This window comes from Pseudochaenichthys georgianus, chromosome 18, assembly GCF_902827115.2.
Source record: "Pseudochaenichthys georgianus chromosome 18, fPseGeo1.2, whole genome shotgun sequence".
Classification (NCBI taxonomy): domain Eukaryota; kingdom Metazoa; phylum Chordata; class Actinopteri; order Perciformes; family Channichthyidae; genus Pseudochaenichthys; species Pseudochaenichthys georgianus.
The window spans coordinates 14,276,062-14,300,029 of NC_047520.1; the positions used below are offsets into that span (position 1 = coordinate 14,276,062).

The following is a 23,968-nucleotide window of genomic DNA, read 5'->3' on the forward strand; positions in this document are numbered from 1 at the left end:
ATAGTATAGTAATCCAAGTTCCTTCTAAACTCCATTGAACCTTTCCCTATTTATATCAACAGGAACAAAGCTTCAAAAGTAATGAAGTGTGTATTCTTCCTATAATTGTAGATGCTGATCACAGCCAGTCAGATCCAGTGGACCATCGATGTCACTAAAGCGCTCTTCACCTGCAAGGAGAGGGGTGACAAATCGTCCCTTAAATCCATGAAGAAGAAACAGGTTTACTATTTGTTGCTTAACTAAACTAGAATCATTTAGAGCAGGGGGGTCAAACTCAATTTCATCTCGGGCCACATCAGCATTATCATTGCGCTCAAAGGGCCGGTTGTAACTTTAAGACTATATAAAAATACATATATAAATATTTAATATATATAAAATAATGTGTTATATTACATTATTGCCTCTGCATTGGATTATTATGGGATAGGGTAATAACTTCATATTTAACTAAGTCTGAAAGCAGAAGTTTAGGGCAAATAATTGCAAGTCTCTTCAGTGAGAATGTCACAAAATGATTTATAAAGAAATCCAAATTCTGGAAAAAAAAAAGTCAAAAAAAGGTGACATTTTGAAAGAAAAGTAACATTTTGAAAAATAAGTCAAATTCTGAGAAAAATGCAAATTCTAAGATAAAAGGCATATTTTGAAGAAAAAAAGTCAAATTCGGAAAAAAAAGGCATATTTGAGATGCATTGTGGGACATGTAGTTTATGGGCAACACTTCTGTAAATCAGCATTGATAATAAACATATTATATTCTTTCAGAGCTGTTGTGGGCCACATAAAATGAAGTCACGGGCCGGATTTGGCCCCCGGGCCTTGAGTTTGACACCCCTGATTTAGAGTGAACTGACTGTGATGATCCTTCCATCCAACCAGATGAAAGCTCTGTACTACCGTAGCATGAAAATGTGTTGATTGATACGGTTAGAGATTTATTTTCAATATGTTTAAACCATCCTTTTGAGTTCCGTCGATAGCCAATATAATCATTTAAAGAAGAGAAAAGGATCCCAGTAAGCGTCTGAACGTTTGCTTTAACTGCTTTCAGGTCTCAATGCTTCACTGCTATTCAGAGCTCATCCGGGGCAACCTGTCCAAAGTCCTCCGTCTGAAGATCGTAGCGCTGGTCACAGTGGAGGTTCATGCTCGGGATGTCATTGATAGACTGGCCAAGACAGGCTGCAATGACGTCAATGCCTTCGAGTGGCTCTCTCAGCTACGACTCTACTGGGACAAGGTATGCTCCAAGGAGTGCAAGAGCAGGAAACAGTGTGGAGAAAAAGACTTGTATCCATGATTTACACTTTTCAAAGCGGAAAGCTTTAATGGTGGGTGTGGGTTTAGAAAAGTATTGTTTTATGCATTGATGCAACCTCTTTTATGGCATACTTTAAAACACTTGTCCACAAACATATCCCCTCAATCTTTCACACTATACTCACTATTTTCAGCATTTCCCGCTCTCTACCACTCTGTCTAATAGCAGCAAAAGATAATTTTTGCTTTGATCAGCTAAGTTGGAAATTAAAAAAAACATCCACTGAACTTGCATTTTAAAATGTTATTTATCTTCCCAATAGGAATCCGAAGACTGCATAATCCGACAGACTAACACACGTTTCAAGTATGGCTACGAGTACCTGGGCAACTCCGGACGCCTCGTCATCACTCCACTGACTGACAGGTAGCCATCAATCATTCAGTTAGCAATTAGTGCACCAAACAACAAATGCAACAGCACAATCAACCAGTCACACTTCAGCTGTATGTGTGTACTTAAATATTAAGTGATCAGGATTGTTGCTGTAGTGTAATCACTTGATTATATATATTATATACCTTCATTAGTGCATTTACAGATAAAAGGACAATGCACATTTGAAGGTGAATTGTCTTAACAGAAGATTCATAATTGCAATAAAGGCTTCATCAAGGTCTTTTTTTCAATGTTTTGATATTTGCTTATTAGGTTTTTTATTATTGCTTGAAATTAAAATATCTGATCATATTAGCTTGTATCTAGATATTTATTTTGACTATAATTATCTGTAGAGCCCACGTCTGTTTGTACATGTTTCTCTGTGTCCAGGTGTTACATGACCCTGACCACAGCCCTCCATCTGCACCGGGGGGGCTCTCCTAAAGGCCCTGCGGGGACTGGGAAGACAGAGACAGTGAAGGACTTGGGCAAAGCTCTCGGCATGTATGTCATTGTAGTCAACTGCTCTGAAGGACTGGACTACAAATCCATGGGACGCATGTTCTCTGGACTGGCACAGGTAGGAACAATGGATTTGAAACGACATGTGTTTTTGGATCAATGGGTGATTTGAATGTATTTATTGTGTAACACTAAATAGACAGGAGCATGGGGGTGCTTTGATGAGTTCAACAGAATCAACATCGAGGTGTTGTCGGTAGTGGCTCAGCAGATCCTCTTCATCCTGTCTGCCCTCTCAGCCGGACAAACAAAGTTCCATTTTGAAGGACATCACATAGGCCTGGTCTGGTCATGTGGTATCTTTATCACCATGAATCCTGGTGGGTCAACACACGCCCGAAAGCATACATTACGTTGCAAAAGTGGTTTAAGCATTTTCAAGGTTTATTATTATAATAATAATTAATTGCATCTATTTGTTGCGCTTTTACAAGTGCGTAAAGCGCTTTACTTTACATATTACATATATTACACATGGAATACATCAATACTGTGGACAATACCCAACAGCATGTTGACTGCAGTGGCTGCTCCCCTGATCTGAGGATCAGCGCACTAATCTTTTTGTTCTGTCTGTGTCTCCCTAGGTTACGCTGGTCGTTCCGAGCTCCCAGATAACCTCAAAGCCATGTTCAGACCCATCTCCATGGTGGTGCCAGACTCAACTCTAATCGCTGAGATCATTCTGTTTGGAGAAGGCTTCAACAACTGCAAGGTACTGAAACTTAAGGACTTTTATACTCATGCTGGGGAAAAGCTGGTATCTGTGTCTTTCCGTATGTTAACATGCACGCTAATAGCATGGTTTTTCATTTGATTTTCATCGGAGTATCCTGATAGTGTGTTGCGAAGTAAATAATACCCTGATTTCAGAAATGTGCATACTCTACGTTTCCCAGGATAATACTATTACACACTACATGTGTGCGTGTACAGTAAATGTACTCATTGTAACCAGGGTTAGTCTGGTGGTTTCAGGCCACAATTTAGAGTCACAATTTATTCAGGAGCATGGAAATATGGCATTACTCTGTAACTATAAAAAAAACCTACAACCCTCTCACTTCTCAATAACAACAGATAGTACAGTGTATGTATCTGTTTAATGAATTCAGTCTGCGTGCTATTTTTACCCTGTGCACAGCTCACAGTCGCACCGATTTCTAAAGATATCTTCGAATTATCACAGCCTTAATGAAACATTCCCGCTTCTTTTATGTGAAGAGCTCAGGCAATCAGCACATGAGATTGAGTTATTCTACACTGATAGAGATGCAATATCATCAAATCAATCTGATGGATTCATTAGAAATGAGTTATCAGTGTACGTGTCAGTTACTCTGAGTCACCTTGGTTTCCTGCCTTTGTCCTCGTAGCTCCTGGCTAAGAAGGTGTTCACGCTGTACTCCCTGGCCGTGCAGCAGCTGTCCCAACAGGACCACTATGATTTTGGCCTGCGTGCCCTCACCTCCTTGCTCCGCTATGCTGGACAGAAGAGACGCTTTTGCGGCAACGTTCCTGATGAAGAAGTAGGTCTTTCTTTGTCACGCTCACTTTCTACAACAAACCTGTCTAATGGTCTGAGTTAGTCAAATCAAATGGCCTTCTCCCAGATGTGAAGTTAGTGCAACTCCATGGCGGATCAAGAAGTAAGTAGATGCTATGACTACATCATCGATCGACACCTTTTACTACAATGTGAAATTATACGAAACAATGATCTATTAATTCAACAAAACTAACAACTGTCCTCCCGGTCAAATGAACTAACATTTCCATTATCGATGTAATTATGTTCTCTGTCCACAGATCCTACTGATGGCGATGAAAGACATGAACATCGCTAAGCTGACTTCTGCTGACGTGCCGCTGTTCAATGGAATCACCCAGGACCTGTTTCCTGCTGTGGAAACACCCGTCATAGATTATGGCAAGGTCAGTCAGCAGTCCAGATCAGCTCTCGCAGAGAACTAGTGTTTGGTAAGGTTTGCTTTGGGAGCACAGTCAGAAACTGCATACATCTATAGTTAAGAAACAAAAATCATCAACTTGACTCGGTACATTGTGGTCCATGTATCATCATTATCTGTACAATATCCCTCTGGGTATCACCATCATCCGTCTATCTTTTCCTGTGATTGTGTTGCAGCTGAGGGAGGCTATAGAGGCGGAGCTTCGTCAGAGTGGTTTGCAGGTGAATGCTTTCACCTTGACCAAGGTCATCCAACTTTATGAGACCAAAAACTCTCGACACTCCACCATGCTGGTGGGCAAGACAGGCAGCGGGAAGAGTGTGACCTGGAGGACTCTGCAGAAGGCCCTCACCACCCTGCATCAGAAAGGAGTGCCTGACTATGAGCTGGTCCAGGTGGGTGTGGATGGACAAGAACACGCCGTCAGTTATCGCTTCTTAAAACTAAAAAGAACGTTTTAGGGTCACAAAACGAGTCAACAGCCATTTAGAATGACAGACGTGTTTTCTTCCTGCTTCTATTTCCAGCCTTACATTTCATCTTGCTTTCTTTCTACCTATTTGTCTTTATTTGTACCTCTTGTTCTCTATTTCCCCACTGTGCTTTTTGCATATCTATTTCTGGTGCCTCGCCTCTCTGGCTCTCATTATCTCTCTCTCTCTGTGTTTCTCTTTACTGCCTGTCTTCCTTTCTGATTGTGTTTCACCTACAGGCCCATGCAGACACAATTAGGCACACACACACACAATACACACACAAGCAGTACACAAAAAGTGTTTCTAAAAATGTTACTAAAGTGAATCTAGGTTTGTGATATCTTTACCCGAATCAATTCCGGCGCTGAAATATAAAAACATGTCCGTGAAAGCTACTGATCTCATTTGTTGGCTGACATCAGTCGTTGTAACCTGCCGTAATATTGCTCTTCTTGTTTATCACTTGTCTGTTCTGCCTTGGTCCCCGTGATGCAGGACTATCCTCTGAACCCCAAGGCCCTGAGTCTGGGAGAGCTGTATGGAGAGAACGACCTCTCCACCAACGAGTGGTCTGATGGAGTTCTGTCTTCACTCATGAGATCAGCATGCGCAGGTGCTGACACTAAAACACACATTGCTGTTCATGCAAACACATGAACATCAAATTAAATCCTTATATTGTCTCATAGAGTTTTGTCAACAAAGTCAAATTCCACTTGCTTTTAGGGTGGTAATACTATACATAAAAAAATGGTAGTGTTAAAAAATGTGGTTTTCAATGTCACTCATAATGAATATCAATACCTGCCTTTCTTTTCCTTAGATGAGAAACCAGATGAGAAGTGGATCATATTTGATGGGCCTGTCGACACACTGTGGATAGAGAGTATGAACTCTGTGATGGATGACAACAAGGTGCTCACACTCATCAATGGAGAGCGAATCTCCATGCCTGAACAGGTTCGAACAGAACCAACATACATGTTTGTTTACTTAACATGTTTACTCCTGGAAATAATTACTGCACTTTATTCCTTATTCCTTGATTCCTTATTCCTAAGTATGTATGCTGCGTGTGTTTGTTGTCTTGTGTTGTGAGGGAGAAGCATTTATTATCTCATTGTACTTGTATAATGACATGATTAGAAAGAGGAAGAAGCTTGAAAGGGAAACGTCTTACAAACTAATGACCCTCTTTGTTTCAAATTGATTGTCTCTTGAGTAGATGAAGTTCCTAAATAGTTTTGTCCCAGGTGTCTCTGCTGTTTGAAGCGGAGAACCTGGCACAGGCCTCTCCAGCGACAGTGTCTCGCTGTGGGATGGTCTACAACGATTACACCGACCTGGGATGGAAGCCTTTTGTTCAGTCGTGGCTGGACAAGCGAAACAAGGTGCAGGGCATTCAATCATAATAATGCACTGACATCCATTTTATTCCTTGTTTTCTGGACGCCTTATTGTTCCATTTATATCTACTGATCATTTGGGGCCTGATTTCTCCACAGGCTGAAGGGGTCCACTTAAAGCGCTTGTTTGAGAAGTACACGGAGAGCACACTGACCTTTAAGAAGACAAACTGCAAGGAGCTGATTTCCATCACTGAGCTGAACGGAGTAACCTCTCTCTGCCGCCTCTATGACTCCCTGGCCACACCCAGCAATGGGGTGAGACAACGTGCAATCTGTCGCCTCCACTGCACACCCCTCTCATGGACAAGCACTTTCCATCATAACTTGATATTTACTCATAACTGAAATAAAGCCTAAGCGTGTGAGTAAGTCATATGTTTCTACTCCCTCTCTCCAGATGAATACTTCGGACACAGAACACTTGGGTAGGATGGTGGAGCTTTGGTTCATCTTCAGCCTCATCTGGTCTGTCTGTGCCTCTGTAGACGAAAATGGACGCAAGAGGATGGACAACTTCCTGCGGGAGATAGAGGGCACCTTCCCCAGCAAGGTCCTCGATAGAGCATAATACTTGTTAACATACTTGTGACACACAACAGCAGTCAAACACTCACTCAGCACTAGTTTGCTTACTTGGCCAGTGTTTAGCCAATTTCCTCGGCTAAATTATGTTTTGCATAAAAAGGACAAGTAGGCTTGGGCAGGCTAGAGTAATGAAGCAATGAGAGAAATAACCTATTCAATATTAATATAAACCCACGAGGCACAAGAAAAAAAAGTTGAAACATGTGGGCAGAAAGCATAGCTTGTAAAAAAAAAAGCATTGTTTTAGGTATAAGAGCTATAATCTCATGGCGAAGAAACTAGAAACGTTATAAATAATACATAAGAATCAAAAGATATTAAAAAAGGAAAATCAATAATGGAACCAGGGCCAAAATAGTAATACAATAGCGAAACATGAGAAGAAAGAGTAAAGAAATGTCATACAAGTATATGCATACAGATAACAATGTTATTTACTAAAACTGTATAATTAATAGTTAAAGATTAGCCACTGTTAGCATAGATTACTCCAGAATGTATATAAACATATGAAACAAATATACAAATAATAATTGTAATAAAAAAATTAAATAACATACATAACCGTCTCTAAACTTGAATTGTAAACTCTTTCAGGACACGGTTTATGAGTACTATGTGGACACCAAGAACAAAACCTGGGCTTCCTTTGAAGAGAAACTGCCAAAGGGCTGGCGATACAATGCTAGGTAAGTGACCTGGCGGTTCTTTGTATCAGACATCCATTACTCTTGAATCTGCATGAAGAAAGACGGTATAACCCATCATGTCTGTTCCTGCTGCAGTGCTCCATTCTATAAGATCATGGTTCCCACGGTGGACACAGTTCGCTACAACTTCCTGGCTAAGGCTCTGGTGATGGGTCGGTACCCAGTGCTGCTCACTGGGCCTGTGGGCACTGGAAAAACCTCAGTGGCCCAGAGCATCCTGCACGGCTTGGATAACAAGTGGTCTTCCCTCACTGTCAACATGTCCTCACAGGTTAGTGCCTCTGCATTGCCTGTGTCCGTGTTATTCCCTATTCTTCTAACACTTTCCTTGAATCTACCCCTTGCTTCTGTTTTTCTCATGAAAAGATGTGATATTTTTACCCCAATATGAATGTATATGTATATTCCCCCCTCACTTGCAGCATGAGACACAGTCACAGAGAGGTGTTTGAGTACAGGAGTGCGTGTGCAAATGTCTGTGTGAGTGAATGAAACTGCCTCCATCATGGCTTTGAATAGCCTCCATCTCAGCTTCACTGCAATTAGAGTCAGTGGGCGACGTCATTGCTGAATAGCAGTGATGAAGGGATATCATGTAGGCACTCATTTCCACCACACTTTTACCGCCATTATCACCAATTCGGGAGTGCTGTCCCCACCACTTTTCCCTCCACACTCAACCTTCACAAACACACTACTACTAGTAGTTGTGGTTAGTGGATTTGTTTGTATTTTAAAAAGTGTATTAAGCTACTCGTAATTGTATGTCTGTGAATGCATGACTGCTGCTTTCAGCGGACAGTGTATTTAAGATTCAATATTCGTGTCAATAGCTCAAAACTCTCAAAAAGTATTGATATGAATGTCATAGCTACATTCCATAGTTAATCCCACAATTGACTCATCAAAAGTGTCGAGATGTTGATGATACTAGGTAAGGTTTTATATTTACCCCCCTCATTCTGTCAGTCACATGACGTATATCATACAGATACAACAATGTATTCCTTTTAGCCAACAAGCCAAGACACTCATTTGGTTAATAAACTAAAACACCTTCTTAAATGCATGCATATACATTTTCACAATAAACTATGTGTTCCCATTTCTGAATGACCGCATCTCTGTCTTTCTCTCTCTCTTTGTATCCATCCCTGTCCAGACCACCTCTAATAACATCCAGGCCATCGTGGAGAGCCGCATCGAGAAGAGAACCAAAGGCGTGTTTGTGCCAGCGGGGGGGAAGCGCCTGCTGTGTTTCCTGGACGACCTCAACATGCCAGCGCACGACCTCTTCGGCTCTCAGCCACCGCTGGAGCTGCTCCATCTCTGGATCGACTACGGCTTCTGGTACGACCGCCAGAAACAGACCCTAAAGTTTGTCAAGGTGAGTAATGGCACTTTTGTTGCTTAATTATTGTTCTTTGTCCGTGTGTGGGACATGACCTTTACATGTTCTTCTGAGGCCAATACATGTATGTTCTGTGTGTGTGTCTGCTGTGTTAGGACATGTTCTTGATGGCATCTATGGGGCCCCCAGGTGGAGGGAGGACTCACATCTCTGGCCGCCTACAGAGTCGATTCAATCTCATCAATATGACCTTCCCTCATGTAAGTCCTGCTGATAATTCATCTGACCTTTCCTTGTTAAGCACTGAGGGAAACGTTCGATGTGGAATAAGCAATACAATACCCAGGAATCCTATTGTGTAGTTTTGACTAAAAGAGACATACACACATGTTGTCAATGTTTGTACATTTCAGCTGGTGAGTCTCCATCTGCCAGACATGTTGTCATATCCTTTCTTCTCTTCTTCTATTGTGCATTTGTGTACTTCCATTGCTCACTCCCTCTCCAGCTCACCTCTTGTATCTTTTTAGTCTTTTTCAATTTTCTGGCTGCTTTCATCTCTGTTGTTGTGCTCCTTTTAACCTTTCCCAGCCCATCTTCATTTCATTCTATTTGTAGTGTACTCTGGTTTTTCGTATTGCCACAGGAGAACAAAATAGATTTGCTTTTGAAATTGGCTGAAGCAATATTGCATTCACGAAGCCAACACTTGAGTTGAATGTAAAAATGTGCTAACATGAAATGAATGTATTACATCCCTTATACAATTCCTCTTCTGTTCTTCTTTCTTTCACCCGTACAACTTTTAAATCCATGTATTTCATTGACATGGGTGTTTGGTGAAAGAGATGCAACGATCTTAAACAGACCGTTCTTTCTCTGTGCAGGAGTCCCAGATTAGGCGGATCTACAGTACTATGATCAACCAAAAGCTGCAGGGCTTTAAGGAGGAGGTAAAGCCCATTGGAGAAATTCTGACTCAGGCCACCTTAGAGCTGTATTACGCCGTTTCAGCTCGATTCCTTCCAACTCCAGCCAAGATCCATTACCTCTTCAACCTCAGGGATATCTCGAAGGTACACGTTAGTACATTAAGATGGGTCAAATCCATACACTCGTACCCACATCACACACTCACATACACACATACACACATTACCTAAAACACGGTTTCACATTGGAAGAGAGTATCTTTGAAGTCAAATATTTCTGTAATTCTTCCACTGTGCTTAGAGTAATAGTTCTCCGTCTCCTTATTTCGCCCCGTTCTAGGTGTTTCAAGGTCTGCTTAGAGCTCATCCAGACTTCCATGATACTAAAAACAGCATCACTAGACTGTGGATCCACGAGTGCTTTAGGTAAGAAAGAAAATGTTGTACCTTCTCACATTCATATTCACTATACTTCAAGCCTCATTATGAAAGTGATGTCATGCATATTCAGCCGAAAGCTATACATCAACTTTACATTGGGCAAACCATGCTGCTTTTTTAGGTGTTCATATTGGATAATATTTGTTATTGATGTTTTGTTGTTTATTTTAGGGTTGTCTCAGACCGGCTGGTGGATCACAGTGACTCTGAGGCATTTGTTGCTCTACTGGGGGAGAAACTGGGCTCCCTCTTTGACCTCACCTTCCACAGCATCTGCCCCAACAAACAACCGCCAATATTTGGTACATTAACCATTAATGCACACAGCCATTTTAAACCAATGAGTGTAAACAAACTGACAGATAACCGTTGATTAATAATGGACACTTGACACCTGATTATTTCTGTGTGCTTGTCAGGTGATTTCATGAGTGACTCTCAAGTGTATGAGGACCTAACGGACATGAAGGGTCTCAAGAAGTTCATGGAGACCCAGCTGGAGGACTACAGCCTGACTCCTGGCGTAGTGCCCATGAGCCTGGTGCTCTTCCGAGATGCTATAGAACACAGTGCGTCTGAAAACACAATAAGAAGACACATCCACACACACTTTTATACACGTTTAAAAAGACACACAGAAGACAGACACACAACATTCCCTCAAGAGTCAACTCCCTCCATCTCATTCTGCCACAGTCAATGTCATGTGCTGTTCTCTGATGTGTCTTTGTTGTGTTCACTGTTTGTCACATTTACGATTCAGGCCTAGTTTGAAGCTCCTTTTGAAAAGACGCAGCATGAGGCGCAGCTCAAAGCTACCCTGCAGTGGAAAGAGAAAGCCTCTCAGCAGCAGGCTCTGCTCTCCACACACTGCTGTCAATCTCACACTTTACCCCACGCCACTGCAAATCAATAGCACTACATTACTGCCGAAACAACATGGAGCAACACTCGTGTGTGTGTGTGTGTGTGTGTGTGTTGCGCTGGTTTGTCAGTGTGCAGGCATAACCAGGGACACTGAAGCTCCATAAAGTGATACGCTAATATCAGAACAGATTCCACACTATTCATAGGAAATGGAAATAGAAAAGTGCGTCACATAATGATATAGGTTTAAAAAAAAAAAACTACAGAAATGATGATCTGGATAATTCCTTTGTTTTCTCTTCACAGTAACGCGCATCGTGCGTGTGATCAGGCAGCTCAGGGGCAACATGCTTCTTGTAGGTGTGGGGGGCTCCGGTAGACAGAGCCTGTCAAAGATGGCCGCCTACATCTGTGAATACCAGGTGTTCGAGGTGGAAGTCACCAAGCAATACCGGAAACAGGAGTTCAGAGAAGGTTACTACAGATGTTTGAGATGCATATAGCATGACTGTGTCCCCTTTTGTTGGAACATTGAAACAATACATATTAAAACTAAAGAAGGACATTTAACAAGATCACTATGAGCATATGTTTTTGAATATTGAGTGGAACGCATGACAAATGTTAGTGCCTGGCTGAAATAGTAAAAATATTTTTGAATATATAATCTGTCTTTGTTCATTCCTCACATCCCATCTTCAGTCATTATATATTGTTGATTTCTTTATCCTTTTTTCCAGACATAAAGAAGCTATACCGGTTGACCGGTGTGGACAACAAGCCCACAGTCTTCCTGTTCAATGACACACAGATCGTGGACCAATCCTTCCTGGAGGATATCAATAACGTCCTGAGCTCTGGAGAGGTGCCTAACCTCTACAAACAGGACGAGTTTGTTGAGGTCCGTATTGTCTTGAAAATCTTTTGGATGAACTAAATGTTTAAACCAAACCTAGTGAAACTAATTATCTTGGCTGTGGTTTGACATAAAATACTAGGAATGCTCCATCAAACCCGTCATTACAGTACGTTCCCAGGAATGAGTTTTTACATTAAGATGCATTTGAATAGGGCAAAATCGTGTTTGGTTAAATCTAAATTCTGAATGTTCACAGTAACACACAGCCTCCAATATAATGTTAACGTGTCTACCGTAGGATCGTGTGCCTCTATCGATCATTAACGTTTATTTAAGAGATTTAGAGATCATTTAGATTAATTCCTCAACACATGCCTGCACAACAAAATGCAGTTATAGCTTAGTCAATTTATCACATACAAAAAACACAAAGGACACATTTAAATAACGGCCATAAAAATCTACTTTGGCTGTTTGAGCATTAACCATCATCAATGTAAAGCTGTGTCCGCATGCTTTCTATCCAAAAGGGTGTCTCAAACTTGATACCTATTTCCAATTCTTCAAATATGTAATTGTTGCCTTCTAACCTCCAGGTGTGCAGTGCTCTGTCAGAGTTTGCCAGGAAAGACAACGTGGTGGAGACTCCTGAGTCCTTGTTCAGCTACCTGATAGAGCGAGTCCGGAACAACCTGCACATCGTGCTCTGTATGAGCCCAGTGGGAGAGCCCTTCAGGTACACACAGGTTGTATTCCTCGCCGCACACTGTGTCTTAATCCGGCTGCACATCTGTTCCTCCTTTATCTTTTCTTTCCCTCCGTTTGAGGATCAGCTCTGGTTGCTCAGGTTTATGGAACAGCATGAATCATGTTGCAATCCCGACATGTCCCAGCTGTACATGCATTGTTGCCCTAACAACAAGTAACTTATATAAACAACGTTATTATTTTATTGGATCATTTTTCAATTTTGCACACGACAAAATATTGGCACTCACAGTCATGTCTTCAACTCTCGCTAGACATGTTTTGCTAATATTTTATATTAACTGAATGAAAGAGGAAAAGATAATATGCATGTTGATGCGTTTTTGACCCAGGCAAGCAGACACATCCGAGGCACTTGTGTTTGTTAATGAAGGTCATTGCTATGCTCTGGTGGTCATGTACAGGGTAACTATTCCCTGCAGTACCTCTCAGCAGATTTTCAAAGTTACACACATTTTCTGTTTTTAACATACATTTTACAAACCCATTTCTTCCACAAAAAACAACTTTCAAGCATTAATGGCCCGTTTCCAAGTAGTGGCACAAGGTACTGGTCACACAGAATGCTGCTAATTGGGCTCACAGGCATCATTACCCAGAGCTAACCAGCGTTCTCTGGCCCTCTGACTGCCAGCAGGAGCCATATCCCATCACCAGGGCTCAGGGAGTGTGCTACACAAATCAACCAGCTAAACTCACACACTCGCACTGTAGTTCCACAGCTGCTCTGATGCTACTTATCGTAGGAATTTATATCAAAATTGGTCTGTTAAAAGCCATGTTGACTGCCATGAGCGTGCCAGTCTTTCTATAAATAAAGAGCTTGTTGTCACAAAAGACAGCATTGGTTTAAGGGACATTGAATGACATCCATAGTGGCTTTCATAATGGCTTTATTTGTTGTCTAACCAACCGCCAAATGCACCTGCTCTAGTTAACAGACCCTCTGACCACATTGCTATAAGGGGCATCGTAATATCCACATATTACAGTTTATCATAAATGCTTGCCAACAGGGACCGCATCCTCCATTACCCAGCGCTGGTTAACTGCACCACCATTGACTGGTTCTGTGAGTGGCCCAAAGAGGCTCTGCTGGAAGTCGCTGAGCGGTACTTGGATGGACTGGATCTGGGTTCCTTCGAGGGGGTGAGGGATGAATGCACGTCACACAATAGATTTTTCACAATAAAACTGGTGCTTTTTTCACAGGAAGCGCCCTAATTTTTGATGCCCAGTAAACATTTTGTATGACATAAAGCATTTCACTTGATATCACTTTAGTGTTATGTTAAATTAAACACCTTCCACATTATTAAAAGGTCAGTTATTTTCAAAAAACGTTGAGAACTGTTTAAAAAGTCACACGAAAAGGTTTCTAGTGTAGAAAACAGAAATCTATATCTCTATTAACTGCACTGAACCTGGGTCTGAGACTAACATCAATAACCAGATCAATGTATACATCATCAAAAATGTGTATCCTGATTAACTTGTTACATATGCTGCATGGTGTTGTAGATCCAGACGAAGGTTGCCAGTATCTTTGTGACCACACACCAGTCGGTTGTGCAGATCTCCCAAAGGATGAAGATGGAGCTGAAGAGAAATAATTATGTGACTCCCACCAACTACCTGGAGCTGGTGTCTGGATACAAGAAGTAGGGACCTTCGAAATAAGTTCTTCATTTGGTCTTGTTTCTTTGTTTTCTCTTTCCGCACCACTTACAATCGCTTCCTGTGTGGTTCCCTCCAGGTTGCTGGAGGAGAAACGCAGGGAATTGGGGGAGCAGGTGAGCAAACTGAGTAATGGCCTCTTCAAGATCAGTGACACGCGGGTGAAGGTGGAGGCTATGTCTGTAGAGCTGGAGGAAGCCAAGATCCAGGTGGCCGAGTTCCAGAAACAGTGTGACGAGTACCTGGCCGTCATTGTGCAGCAGAAGAGAGAAGCTAACAAGCAGAAGGATGTAAGCACCAAAAACATATACACCAACTTAATGGATTAAAGAACTCATTTGTTCAAGGAAGTGATGTGGTTTCGCAACCTACTTACACATATTCTGTTTGTGTTTAGGTGGTGAGCGCGAGCAGTAAGAAAATCAAGGCAGAAGAGCTGCAGTGTAAAGCCATGGCTGAGAACGCACAGAGAGATCTGGACGAGGTCCTGCCTGCACTGCAAGATGCCATGAGGGTGAGGCTCCTTCCTGTTGACTTTGTATTCATCCATCCCTCTGTCTGCGTTCTCTGTGTTCACACTTCCTCCATTAGTCCAGTTAAATAATTCCCTTGCTATTTGGTGAGTGTATATCTGACTGCTCTAATGCTCTGCGGCACTGTAAGCACCTTGTCATTGTTGTGTGTGTACTTTCTGGCTGTCGAACATTATGACTTATCTTCCTACATCCACAAATGTTTTGCCATTCCTCGTCCTTTTCCTTCCTCTTTTCACACATAGGCTCTGGAGTCTCTCAATAAGAAGGACATGACAGAGATCAAGTCGTATGGCCGCCCCCCGACCCTGGTGGAGACGGTGATGACGGCGGTCATGACCCTTCTGGGCAAAGAGCCTACCTGGGCAGAGGCCAAGAGGCAGATAGGTGAGAGGCAGCAACATGCAGTATTTAGGGAGGAGGAGGAGGAGGAGGAGGAGGAGGAGGAGGAGGAGGAGGAGGAGGAGGAGGAGGAGGAGGAGGAGGAGGAGGAGGAGGAGGAGGAGGAGGAGGAGGAGGAGGAGGAGGAGGAGGAGGAGGAGGAGGAGGAGGAGGAGATCTGGATTGGGAAAACAGAAGTGCACAGATTGTGTACAGCAGGAAGAAAAGGTGTTACTGAAAAATAAATCACCAATACTATATTAGAAATCCTTTCAGTGTGGACACGTTTTTTTATACTAGAAATGGCTAACCCCAAAATGTGTGTAAATAGACAAAAAAAGGTAAGGTAGAATTCATCTAACTAAGCCTCTTGGTTTTCTGCCAATCTGACCTCGTTTCTGACAGGTGAGTCCAACTTCATCAAAACGTTAGTTAACTTTGACAAGGACAACATCTCGGACCGTGTGTTGAAGAAGATCAGCCGGTACTGCAGGCAGGTGGACTTCCAGCCGGAGATCATCGGCAAGGTGTCGCTGGCTGCCAAGTCCCTCTGCATGTGGGTCCGAGCCATGGAGGTAAGAGGGTGTACACTTGCCATAATAGTTTGCAATTCATAATTGTTAGTATTTTAATGTATGCAGACGAACAGCAGCAAACACAAAGCACAGCAACAGCTGTCACAAAACAATTACAACTATTTGTTATATTGTTTTTTAGTATAGCTTTTCTGATTTTCCTGTAATGCTATATTTTTCCCATTAGATAGCATTACATTCTATCAATGTTTTGGACTGTTGTGAATCGAATCGAATACATAAAAAGTCAAATAGGCAAGGCAAGGCAAGTTTATTTATATAGCACTTTTCAACGCAAGGCAATTCAAAGTGCTTTACAAAAAAAATGAAAGACATTAAGCATTAAAAAAGAAAAGCTAATAAAATAAACATTAAGGAAAAATACATGGATAAAAGTTACAGTGCAGTCTAAAATAGAAAGCAAAACTAAATCCATGGATGTGCATGTTGTTCTTCCAGGTTTATGGGAATGCCTTCAGGGTGGTGGAGCCAAAGCGGGAACAGCTGAATGCTGCCACGTCCCAGCTTGAAGAGAAACAGGCTGCCATGGCCTCGGCCCAGAGTAAACTACAAGAGGTATGGAGCCCAGTCCATATCAAAAACAGCCTATACTAGTGCAACATTTGCGTATATAAAGGTTGTAACTTATATGATGTGTGTGTGTGTGTTTGAACAGGTGGCGGAGAAGCTGGACCAGCTGCAAAAGGAGCTTGGTGAGAAGCTGGCCACGAAGGAGAGTTTAAGGCAGAAATCAGAGGAAATGGAGGTGAAACTGGACCGAGCTGACAAACTGGTGACGGGACTTGCTGGAGAGCGGGTTCGCTGGGAGGAGAGAGTTACTGTAAGCCATGCACATGCACATGCACACACACACACACAACAAGAATCTTTATCCTACTCGGATGTGATCAGCGTGTGTGTTCCTCAGGGTCTTGAAGAAAACATGGGATACCTGGTGGGAGACTGTTTGCTAGCGGCGTCTTACCTGTCCTACATGGGACCCTTCCTTTCCAACTACAGGGAGGAGCTTCTCGCCATCTGGATGCAGGGGGTGAGACGCACACCTCAGAAACATACAATACCTCACGCACCTCACAGTAACATCATGCGCAGCTCAGTAAAAAGTAATATCCTTAGAATGTAATTTCACAAGCAAACCCCATGATTTACACTACTCTTTCTTTGTCTTTCTCCTATATCTTTATTTCCCTCTCGCTCTCTGGTTGCTTCTTTCCCTCAGGTACTGGACTTAGCCATCCCCTGCTCACCAGGGTTCAGTTTTGCAGTTTTTCTGTCCAGGCCCACAGCAGTGAGGGACTGGAACATACAGGGCCTGCCCTCTGACGCTTTCTCTACTGAGAATGGAGTTATCGTAACTCGTGGAAACCGGTCAGTACATGTAGACACCTTTTAAGTAAAGTTATTTATTAAGATAAGCTGTAGTCCAGTTTCTTAAGTTGAAAAGACAAAACATGTGTTTCATTCTGTAGATAGTAACACTTTGACTTATAACATTTCCTTACCTTTTTTCAAGATGGCCGCTGATGGTGGACCCTCAAGGCCAATCTCTGAAGTGGATCAAGAATATGGAGATGAAAAGGGTGAGTCTTTTCTCAGTGGATCATATTCTGATTCCTATTCAATGTTGTTGTGTCTTTTCTTTACTAGTGCTGGGAAACGATTACAATGTGTAATTGCGATTAATCGCATGATGATGTGTATTCAGAGTCAGTGAGAAGCTGACTTTCAAAATAATAAAATAAAAACTGTTAAAGGTGGGGTATGTATTTTATTTCAGAAACACTTTTTGTTATATTCCATGGAATGTTCTTAACATCCCGAGAGGAATGCATATATTAAATGCTTTGACAATAAATAGCGCTGTAAAAAGCACGACCAATCATCTGAGTCGGCCCGGCTAAAATAACTGGATGGCCTCCCTGCCTGTCAGCCTTCCATCTGTGCACAAACTTATCTCGTGCCCTCATTGGTCATGTGCGCGTTCGTGTGTGTTGGAGGAGGGGCTCTGTAAGGAAGTCTGAAGGAAGAGGCAGATTTTTTCCGGTTGTGTATTTTCAAATTCTGGCGCACTCGAGCTGGTTTCTCCAAAATTACCTACCTCACCTTTAATGCGCGCTAAAAGAACTGTCGCCGTTAATTAATTAATGCTTTAACACAATAATCACGTGCTAACTTTTATGTAGAATGATTACATTTCTGCATAAATAATAAATATTTTTACTATCTTTAGTTAACGGCAGAATTTCTTGAAGATTTTCCAGAAAGAAACTGTGACTTCAGTCAAATGACATATATGTACAACTAAAATGCTCATGTTGCATGCAGAAGACCAATAGTTTTCAAACATGTATTTTTCTGATAGCATAATAGAAAGACTTTGAACTGACTTTAAGGACTTTGATATAAATGACATTTGTCCCGTAACTTTTAATAAAAATGTCAAGCTTTGATTTGATAACGTAACTTATCTCTGCGCTCTTTCTGTTCCCCTGCGTCTCCCCCTGTGTGTCCACATGTGCAGGGTCTGAAGGTGATCGACTTTCAGATGCCAGACTACCTGCGGGTGCTGGAGCAATCCATCCAGTTTGGGAATCCTGTTTTGCTGCAGAATGTCCAGGAGGAGTTGGACCCCTCTCTCAACCCAATTCTTAACAAGTCCCTGACACGAATAGGTCAGACACTGATACACAAATTAAAATGGCATCTGTCGAAGTGTTTAAACTAGTAAATGTTTAGCTAACGTTTAGGGTGTGTTGTTGTGTGTGCTTTTTCAAGGCGGCAGGCTGATATTGAAGCTGGGTGATAAGGAGGTGGAGTACAATCCAGAGTTTCGCTTCTACATCACCACCAAACTGTCTAACCCCCACTACACACCAGAGATTTCTACAAAGACCACCATCGTCAACTTTGCTGTCAAGGAGCAGGTGTGTGTTTGTGTTTGTTTTTATTTCTGTTCACATACAGTTTGAGAGTATGAATTGCTTCCTTAAACTGTCTCTTTGTGTATGGGATTGTGAATGTACAGGGTCTGGAAGCCCAACTACTTGGAATTGTGGTGCGAAAGGAGCGTCCAGAGCTTGAAGAACAGAAGGACTCTTTGGTTATCAGCATTGCAGCCGGCAAGAAAAGCCTTCAGGAGCTGGAGGATGAGATCCTAAGGTCATTGGGCTAGCACCAGCAACAATAGTTCCCTCTGTTTATTGTACAGTTTGTACTCCTGTATATTATATGTGTTTATCTACTCTACCAGGCTGCTGAATGAGGCGACTGGATCGCTGCTGGATGATGTACAGCTGGTGAACACCCTGCAGACATCCAAAGTGACATCCACTGTGGTTACAGAGCAGCTGGAGAGCAGCGAACAGACTGAGATCGACATTGACTCTGCCAGAGAGGTCAGGTGTAGGAATGAAGGGACTGGGGCGGAGGGGGATTTGGGTCTTATGATCAAATCCCTTATGGCAGTGTTTCTCAGACTTTTTCATACCAAGGACCCCTTAACCAATAAAAAAACACTCGCGGACCACCTAACTCCACAAATATCTGAAATCACATCGTTTTTCTAGAACAGATTACAAATCGCCTGAAAATGGTACAAACAAGTGGCAACATGTGTGACAAAGGTGTTGCGCTGGTCCATATCATGACATCAAAAGAAACTTTAGCTCGCTCCATTGCGGAGATATTCCCGCGAGAGTGTGGAAAACTTAAATTTATTTATTTATTTCAAATGCGAAATGTTACCAATATACTCGCGGACCACTAGGGGGCGCTCTCGGGCCACCAGAGGTCCGCGGACCACACTTTGAGAAGCACTGCTTTAGGGATACAGTATGTGGTTTTAACTTAATATGATCTCTCTTACCAGGCCTATCGCTCTTGTGCCCAGCGAGCGTCCATTCTCTTCTTCATTCTTAACGACATGGGACGCATAGACCCGATGTACCAGTTCTCACTGGATGCCTACATTAACCTGTTCAACCATAGCATAGAAAAGAGCAAGCGCAGCCACAAGCTGGAGGAGAGGATCACCAACCTCAATGACTACCACACATACGCTGTATACAAGTAAGCAAGGGTACATTAAGAGGTGATTTTATGAATTGTGTCTGTTTGCATGCAATCAAAGTTGTATGAATGTTGATGTTTGACAATCAGACAAGGTCCATGATAAAGACATTTCTATCAGTTTATTTACTGAAGTTTCTGATAGGATCTGTCGGAAACATATACCCTGTGTGTTGATGATCTCACTCAGGTGTTTTCCTCTGCAGGTACACATGTCGTGGTCTGTTTGAGGTCCATAAGCTGCTCTTCAGCTTTCAGATGTGTGCTAAAATCCTGGAGGTGGCAGGCAAACTCAACATGGATGAGTACAGCTTCTTCCTCAGAGGAGGCCTCGTAAGAAAACTCACAACATACTCTTGTTTTTGCCTTATTCGATTTAAGATAATCCAACAGGACATACCTTTTGTTCTCAAAGCTTGGAACACACTAAATGCCCAAAAAGGCATTCCCCTGTGAATGAAATCATCACGCCATTTCCCCAAGATTTCCATAGCCATTAGGGGATTCATTTTACTATCTTTCTCTGCCAGTGAATTTCCGATTGATGTGTTGTTTGGTCTATTTATTGATACACTGATGAAAGCGGGACTGATTGATGGGTTTGCTTCTAGGTTCTCGATAGGGAGGGTCAGATGGACAACCCCTGTACCAGTTGGCTGGTGGACTCCAGCTGGGACCACATCACAGAGCTGGATAAGCTGCCAAACTTCCATGGCATCATGGCTTCCTTTGAACAGTACCCTCAAGACTGGAACCGTTGGTTCACCAGTGCTGAGCCAGAGAATTCTACACTTCCAGGTCCGTGTGTGTTCGTTGAGGTTCTTCTTTTCTTCTTGCGTATTTTGTTAAAAACTAAAATATTTCCCACCAGGAACAATGAAGTTAAATTGCAGATGTCTGATATTTGTGTGTGAGAAAAAGCGCTGTTCATTCACAATAGAGAAAGTGTTGCAAACTTGTACATGGTTCCTGTATTAGACATGTGTGTTTATAATGAAACAACAAAGCTGATAGGAAGAATGTCAGTACGGCTGGAGAGGCTGTGACTGGACAGGGTGCACAATACAATATCGCTGCAAACAAAAAGGACTCACAGCATATTATACCCTGCTGGTGATGAACTCTTCGTTTGTAAGAATTATATTTGACTACGTTTTATTCATTATGAATATTTCTGCTGAAATATTTAACTGTTTTAGATTTCTCTTGGCCTTTGCCCTCATGAAAGCCTTAGTTCAGTAGCATTTCCTGATTTGAATCACACATGTTCCTATCTTATTACCAACCTGCCTGCTTGCTTGCACCCCTGTTTTACCCTCCTCTCTTCGGTTCCTTCCCAGGTGATTGGGATGCTAACTGTAACGAGCTCCAGAAGATGCTGATAGTGCGCTCTCTGCGTCAGGACCGTGTCTCCTTGTGCGTCACCTCCTTCATAGTGAACAACCTCGGCTCTCGCTTTGTGGAGCCGCCTGTCCTCGACATGAAGGCGGTGAGTGTCTGCTGTAATCTATTCAACCCCTGTTGCTTCTTCTGCTTCTGCTCGACTGTTAGGTTTGAAGCTTTGAATTTGAATGAAACATGTGCCTAATTCTGTTTGATTTATCGCTCAATACAAAACGAACACCTTGTCGGCTCATCTAATCTCACTTTCTTTCTCTGTTCTTTTTGTTCCACTAACTGTCCTCTCCCTAGGTTGTGGAGGAGTCCACCAGCAGGACTCCTTTAGTCTTTGTCCTGTGCCCTGGGGTGGACCCCACAGGAGCCCTACTGCAGCTGGCTGAGGCCTCCGGTATGAGCAAGGACTTCCACGCGCTCTCTCTGGGCCAGGGACAGGCTCCAATAGCCAAGAGAATGATAGAGGAGGGCGTCAAGAATGGTAAGACCCTCGTTGTTCTTTCTTTATCTTTCATTATGTTTCTTAAAAGTGTTTTTTTGTCTCAAAGGTCGCTTGTGCTTGACAAAATGTACTTGGTATTTATTCCACAAAATTACCTGATCACACAAAAGATAACTACGTTTGCATTCCAGAAGTCTAAAATATTGGGAATTCCAGAGGAAGATATCAAGCGCAACCTACGTCCAATATCCACAAATATTTAAATAACCACTTATTTGGAATACTTAGTATAGGTGCTATATTCACGATTACAAATAAATGGCTTAAGCTAGACATAATTATGATTTGGAACATTTAAATGGAAGAAATCCCTTTCTCAATGAGGCTTCAGGAATTTAGATTTGAGGAAATGTATTCTGAGTAAGTATTCCCTAAGTGTGTGATCCTCTGAAGCCTGTGTTTCTCTGCTCAGGTCACTGGGTGTTCCTTGCCAACTGCCACCTCTCCCTCTCGTGGATGCCTGAGTTGGATAAGCTGGTGGAATCGCTACAGAAGCCCCACCCGAACTTCAGACTCTGGCTCAGCTCCTCACCACACCCCGAATTTCCCATTAGCATCCTGCAGGCTGGCATCAAGATGACCACTGAGCCACCAAAGGTGCAGGCGCTCACACATACAGACATGACTTTTTTGGGTGTTATTGTCCTACACATGTTAACAGTATCATAACATCCTACAGGTAACCTTCCATAGTGTTTACACGGCCCTCTTCTGTCCTCAGGGTGTGAAAGCCAACATGAAGCGTCTGTACCAGCTGGTGACGGAGGCTCAATTCAACCGCTGCTCCAAACCAGTATTCTACAGGAAGATGCTCTTCTCCCTCTGCTTCTTTCACAGCATCCTGCTGGAAAGGAAGAAGTTCCTCCAGCTTGGCTGGAACATTATCTATGGATTCAACGATTCTGACTTTGAGGTCAGAGCCTCTTCTGATACTGACAGCTTTAGTCATAAAAGCCATTTTATACCCTGTCAGAGTGATTGATCATAACAATCTATTTCAAATTAATTAAATACCCTGTTTATTTATAATTCATGCAGCAAGGATGTTTGACTTGCTTTACTTATGTTCTGTATTTTGCATTTCAAAGTGAACCTGTTAAGACAGGGGTGTCAAACTCAATTTCATCGCGGGCCACATTAACATTATGGTTGCACTCAAAGGGCCGGTTGTAACTATATAAATATACATATATAAATATATAATATATATATATATATATAATGTATTATATTACATTATTGCCTCTGAATTTGATTATTATCGGATAGGATAATAACTTAGTAATTAACTACGTCTGAAAGCAGAAGTCCAGGGCAAATAATTGTAAGTCTCTTCAGTGAGCATGTCACAAAACGAGATGCATTGTGGGACATGTAGTTTATGGGAAACCTGCTTCTGTAAAGTGGCATGTAACCGTATAATAAACATATTATATTCTTTGCAAGCTCTTGCGGGCCACATGAAATGAAGTCGCGGGCCAGATTTGGCCCCCGGGCCTTGAGTTTGACACCCCTGTGTTAAGATCTTCCTCTTGATGCCCTCTAGGTGAGTGAGAATCTGCTCAGTCTCTACCTGGAGGAGTATGAGGAGATTCCCTGGGATGCTCTGAAGTACCTCATTGCTGGGGTCAACTATGGAGGTCATGTGACGGATGACTGGGACAGACGTCTTCTAACCACCTACATCAACGACTACTTCTGTGATGCTGCCGTAAGCCAGCCCTTCTTCAAGTAAGATGTTGAAACACACACATTACACAGATATTTAGACATATTTTAATCTTTGAATGAACCCAAGTGTGGCCGTGTCAATGTGACAGAGGCCACTTTAAACTGCCTGCTGCAGCTCCAGGCAGCTCGCAGAGTGCCAGCACCACCAAGTGCACAATCAGAATATCACAACTTCAAAAATGCTGACACATTGTTGCACCTCAACACGTTAAAGTACCATTATGCCAGGGCACATTGTACACATTCTCTTTCCACTCCCTTCATTTATAACCCACCAATCACAAATATAAAGGGGAAGTATTTCTTTTTTATTTAGTGTTTTATTTCTTTTGTTGATGCTATACTTGCATTTTTCCATTAAAGTACATTCAATAAAATGGAAATAATCTCTATGGGGAAACTGGGAATTGTACTCCAATACTTCTTTAAACCATTACATACAGGATCCCTGACTTAGTATTCTGCAAACCCCTTTCTCTCAGGT

General features: G+C 42.3%; 1 protein-coding gene across 1 annotated transcript in view; it reads left to right on the plus strand.

The window, feature by feature from the left end:
- The window catches only part of dnah2 (dynein, axonemal, heavy chain 2), a 41,747-nt gene extending 18,259 nt beyond the window's left edge, over positions 1-23,488 (plus strand). Inside the window, exons 34-81 of the mRNA XM_034105785.1 lie at positions 112-222; positions 1,058-1,246; positions 1,590-1,693; positions 2,099-2,288; positions 2,370-2,550; positions 2,818-2,945; positions 3,607-3,759; positions 4,040-4,165; positions 4,380-4,598; positions 5,175-5,292; positions 5,503-5,639; positions 5,933-6,070; positions 6,185-6,343; positions 6,486-6,638; positions 7,271-7,362; positions 7,459-7,654; positions 8,546-8,770; positions 8,890-8,994; positions 9,622-9,810; positions 10,007-10,092; positions 10,279-10,409; positions 10,527-10,676; positions 11,281-11,448; positions 11,715-11,875; positions 12,430-12,569; positions 13,618-13,750; positions 14,123-14,262; positions 14,358-14,568; positions 14,676-14,792; positions 15,057-15,198; positions 15,598-15,767; positions 16,227-16,343; positions 16,444-16,608; positions 16,696-16,818; positions 17,008-17,156; positions 17,302-17,368; positions 18,310-18,460; positions 18,564-18,712; positions 18,814-18,947; positions 19,039-19,183; positions 19,657-19,856; positions 20,063-20,189; positions 20,468-20,654; positions 21,197-21,345; positions 21,549-21,732; positions 22,166-22,350; positions 22,475-22,666; positions 23,300-23,488. Of these exons, the coding sequence (XP_033961676.1) occupies positions 112-222; positions 1,058-1,246; positions 1,590-1,693; positions 2,099-2,288; positions 2,370-2,550; positions 2,818-2,945; positions 3,607-3,759; positions 4,040-4,165; positions 4,380-4,598; positions 5,175-5,292; positions 5,503-5,639; positions 5,933-6,070; positions 6,185-6,343; positions 6,486-6,638; positions 7,271-7,362; positions 7,459-7,654; positions 8,546-8,770; positions 8,890-8,994; positions 9,622-9,810; positions 10,007-10,092; positions 10,279-10,409; positions 10,527-10,676; positions 11,281-11,448; positions 11,715-11,875; positions 12,430-12,569; positions 13,618-13,750; positions 14,123-14,262; positions 14,358-14,568; positions 14,676-14,792; positions 15,057-15,198; positions 15,598-15,767; positions 16,227-16,343; positions 16,444-16,608; positions 16,696-16,818; positions 17,008-17,156; positions 17,302-17,368; positions 18,310-18,460; positions 18,564-18,712; positions 18,814-18,947; positions 19,039-19,183; positions 19,657-19,856; positions 20,063-20,189; positions 20,468-20,654; positions 21,197-21,345; positions 21,549-21,732; positions 22,166-22,350; positions 22,475-22,666; positions 23,300-23,488 (7,275 nt within the window). The remainder of the gene's footprint in view (positions 1-111; positions 223-1,057; positions 1,247-1,589; positions 1,694-2,098; positions 2,289-2,369; positions 2,551-2,817; positions 2,946-3,606; positions 3,760-4,039; positions 4,166-4,379; positions 4,599-5,174; positions 5,293-5,502; positions 5,640-5,932; positions 6,071-6,184; positions 6,344-6,485; positions 6,639-7,270; positions 7,363-7,458; positions 7,655-8,545; positions 8,771-8,889; positions 8,995-9,621; positions 9,811-10,006; positions 10,093-10,278; positions 10,410-10,526; positions 10,677-11,280; positions 11,449-11,714; positions 11,876-12,429; positions 12,570-13,617; positions 13,751-14,122; positions 14,263-14,357; positions 14,569-14,675; positions 14,793-15,056; positions 15,199-15,597; positions 15,768-16,226; positions 16,344-16,443; positions 16,609-16,695; positions 16,819-17,007; positions 17,157-17,301; positions 17,369-18,309; positions 18,461-18,563; positions 18,713-18,813; positions 18,948-19,038; positions 19,184-19,656; positions 19,857-20,062; positions 20,190-20,467; positions 20,655-21,196; positions 21,346-21,548; positions 21,733-22,165; positions 22,351-22,474; positions 22,667-23,299) is intronic.
- The last annotated feature ends 480 nt before the right edge of the window (positions 23,489-23,968 follow it).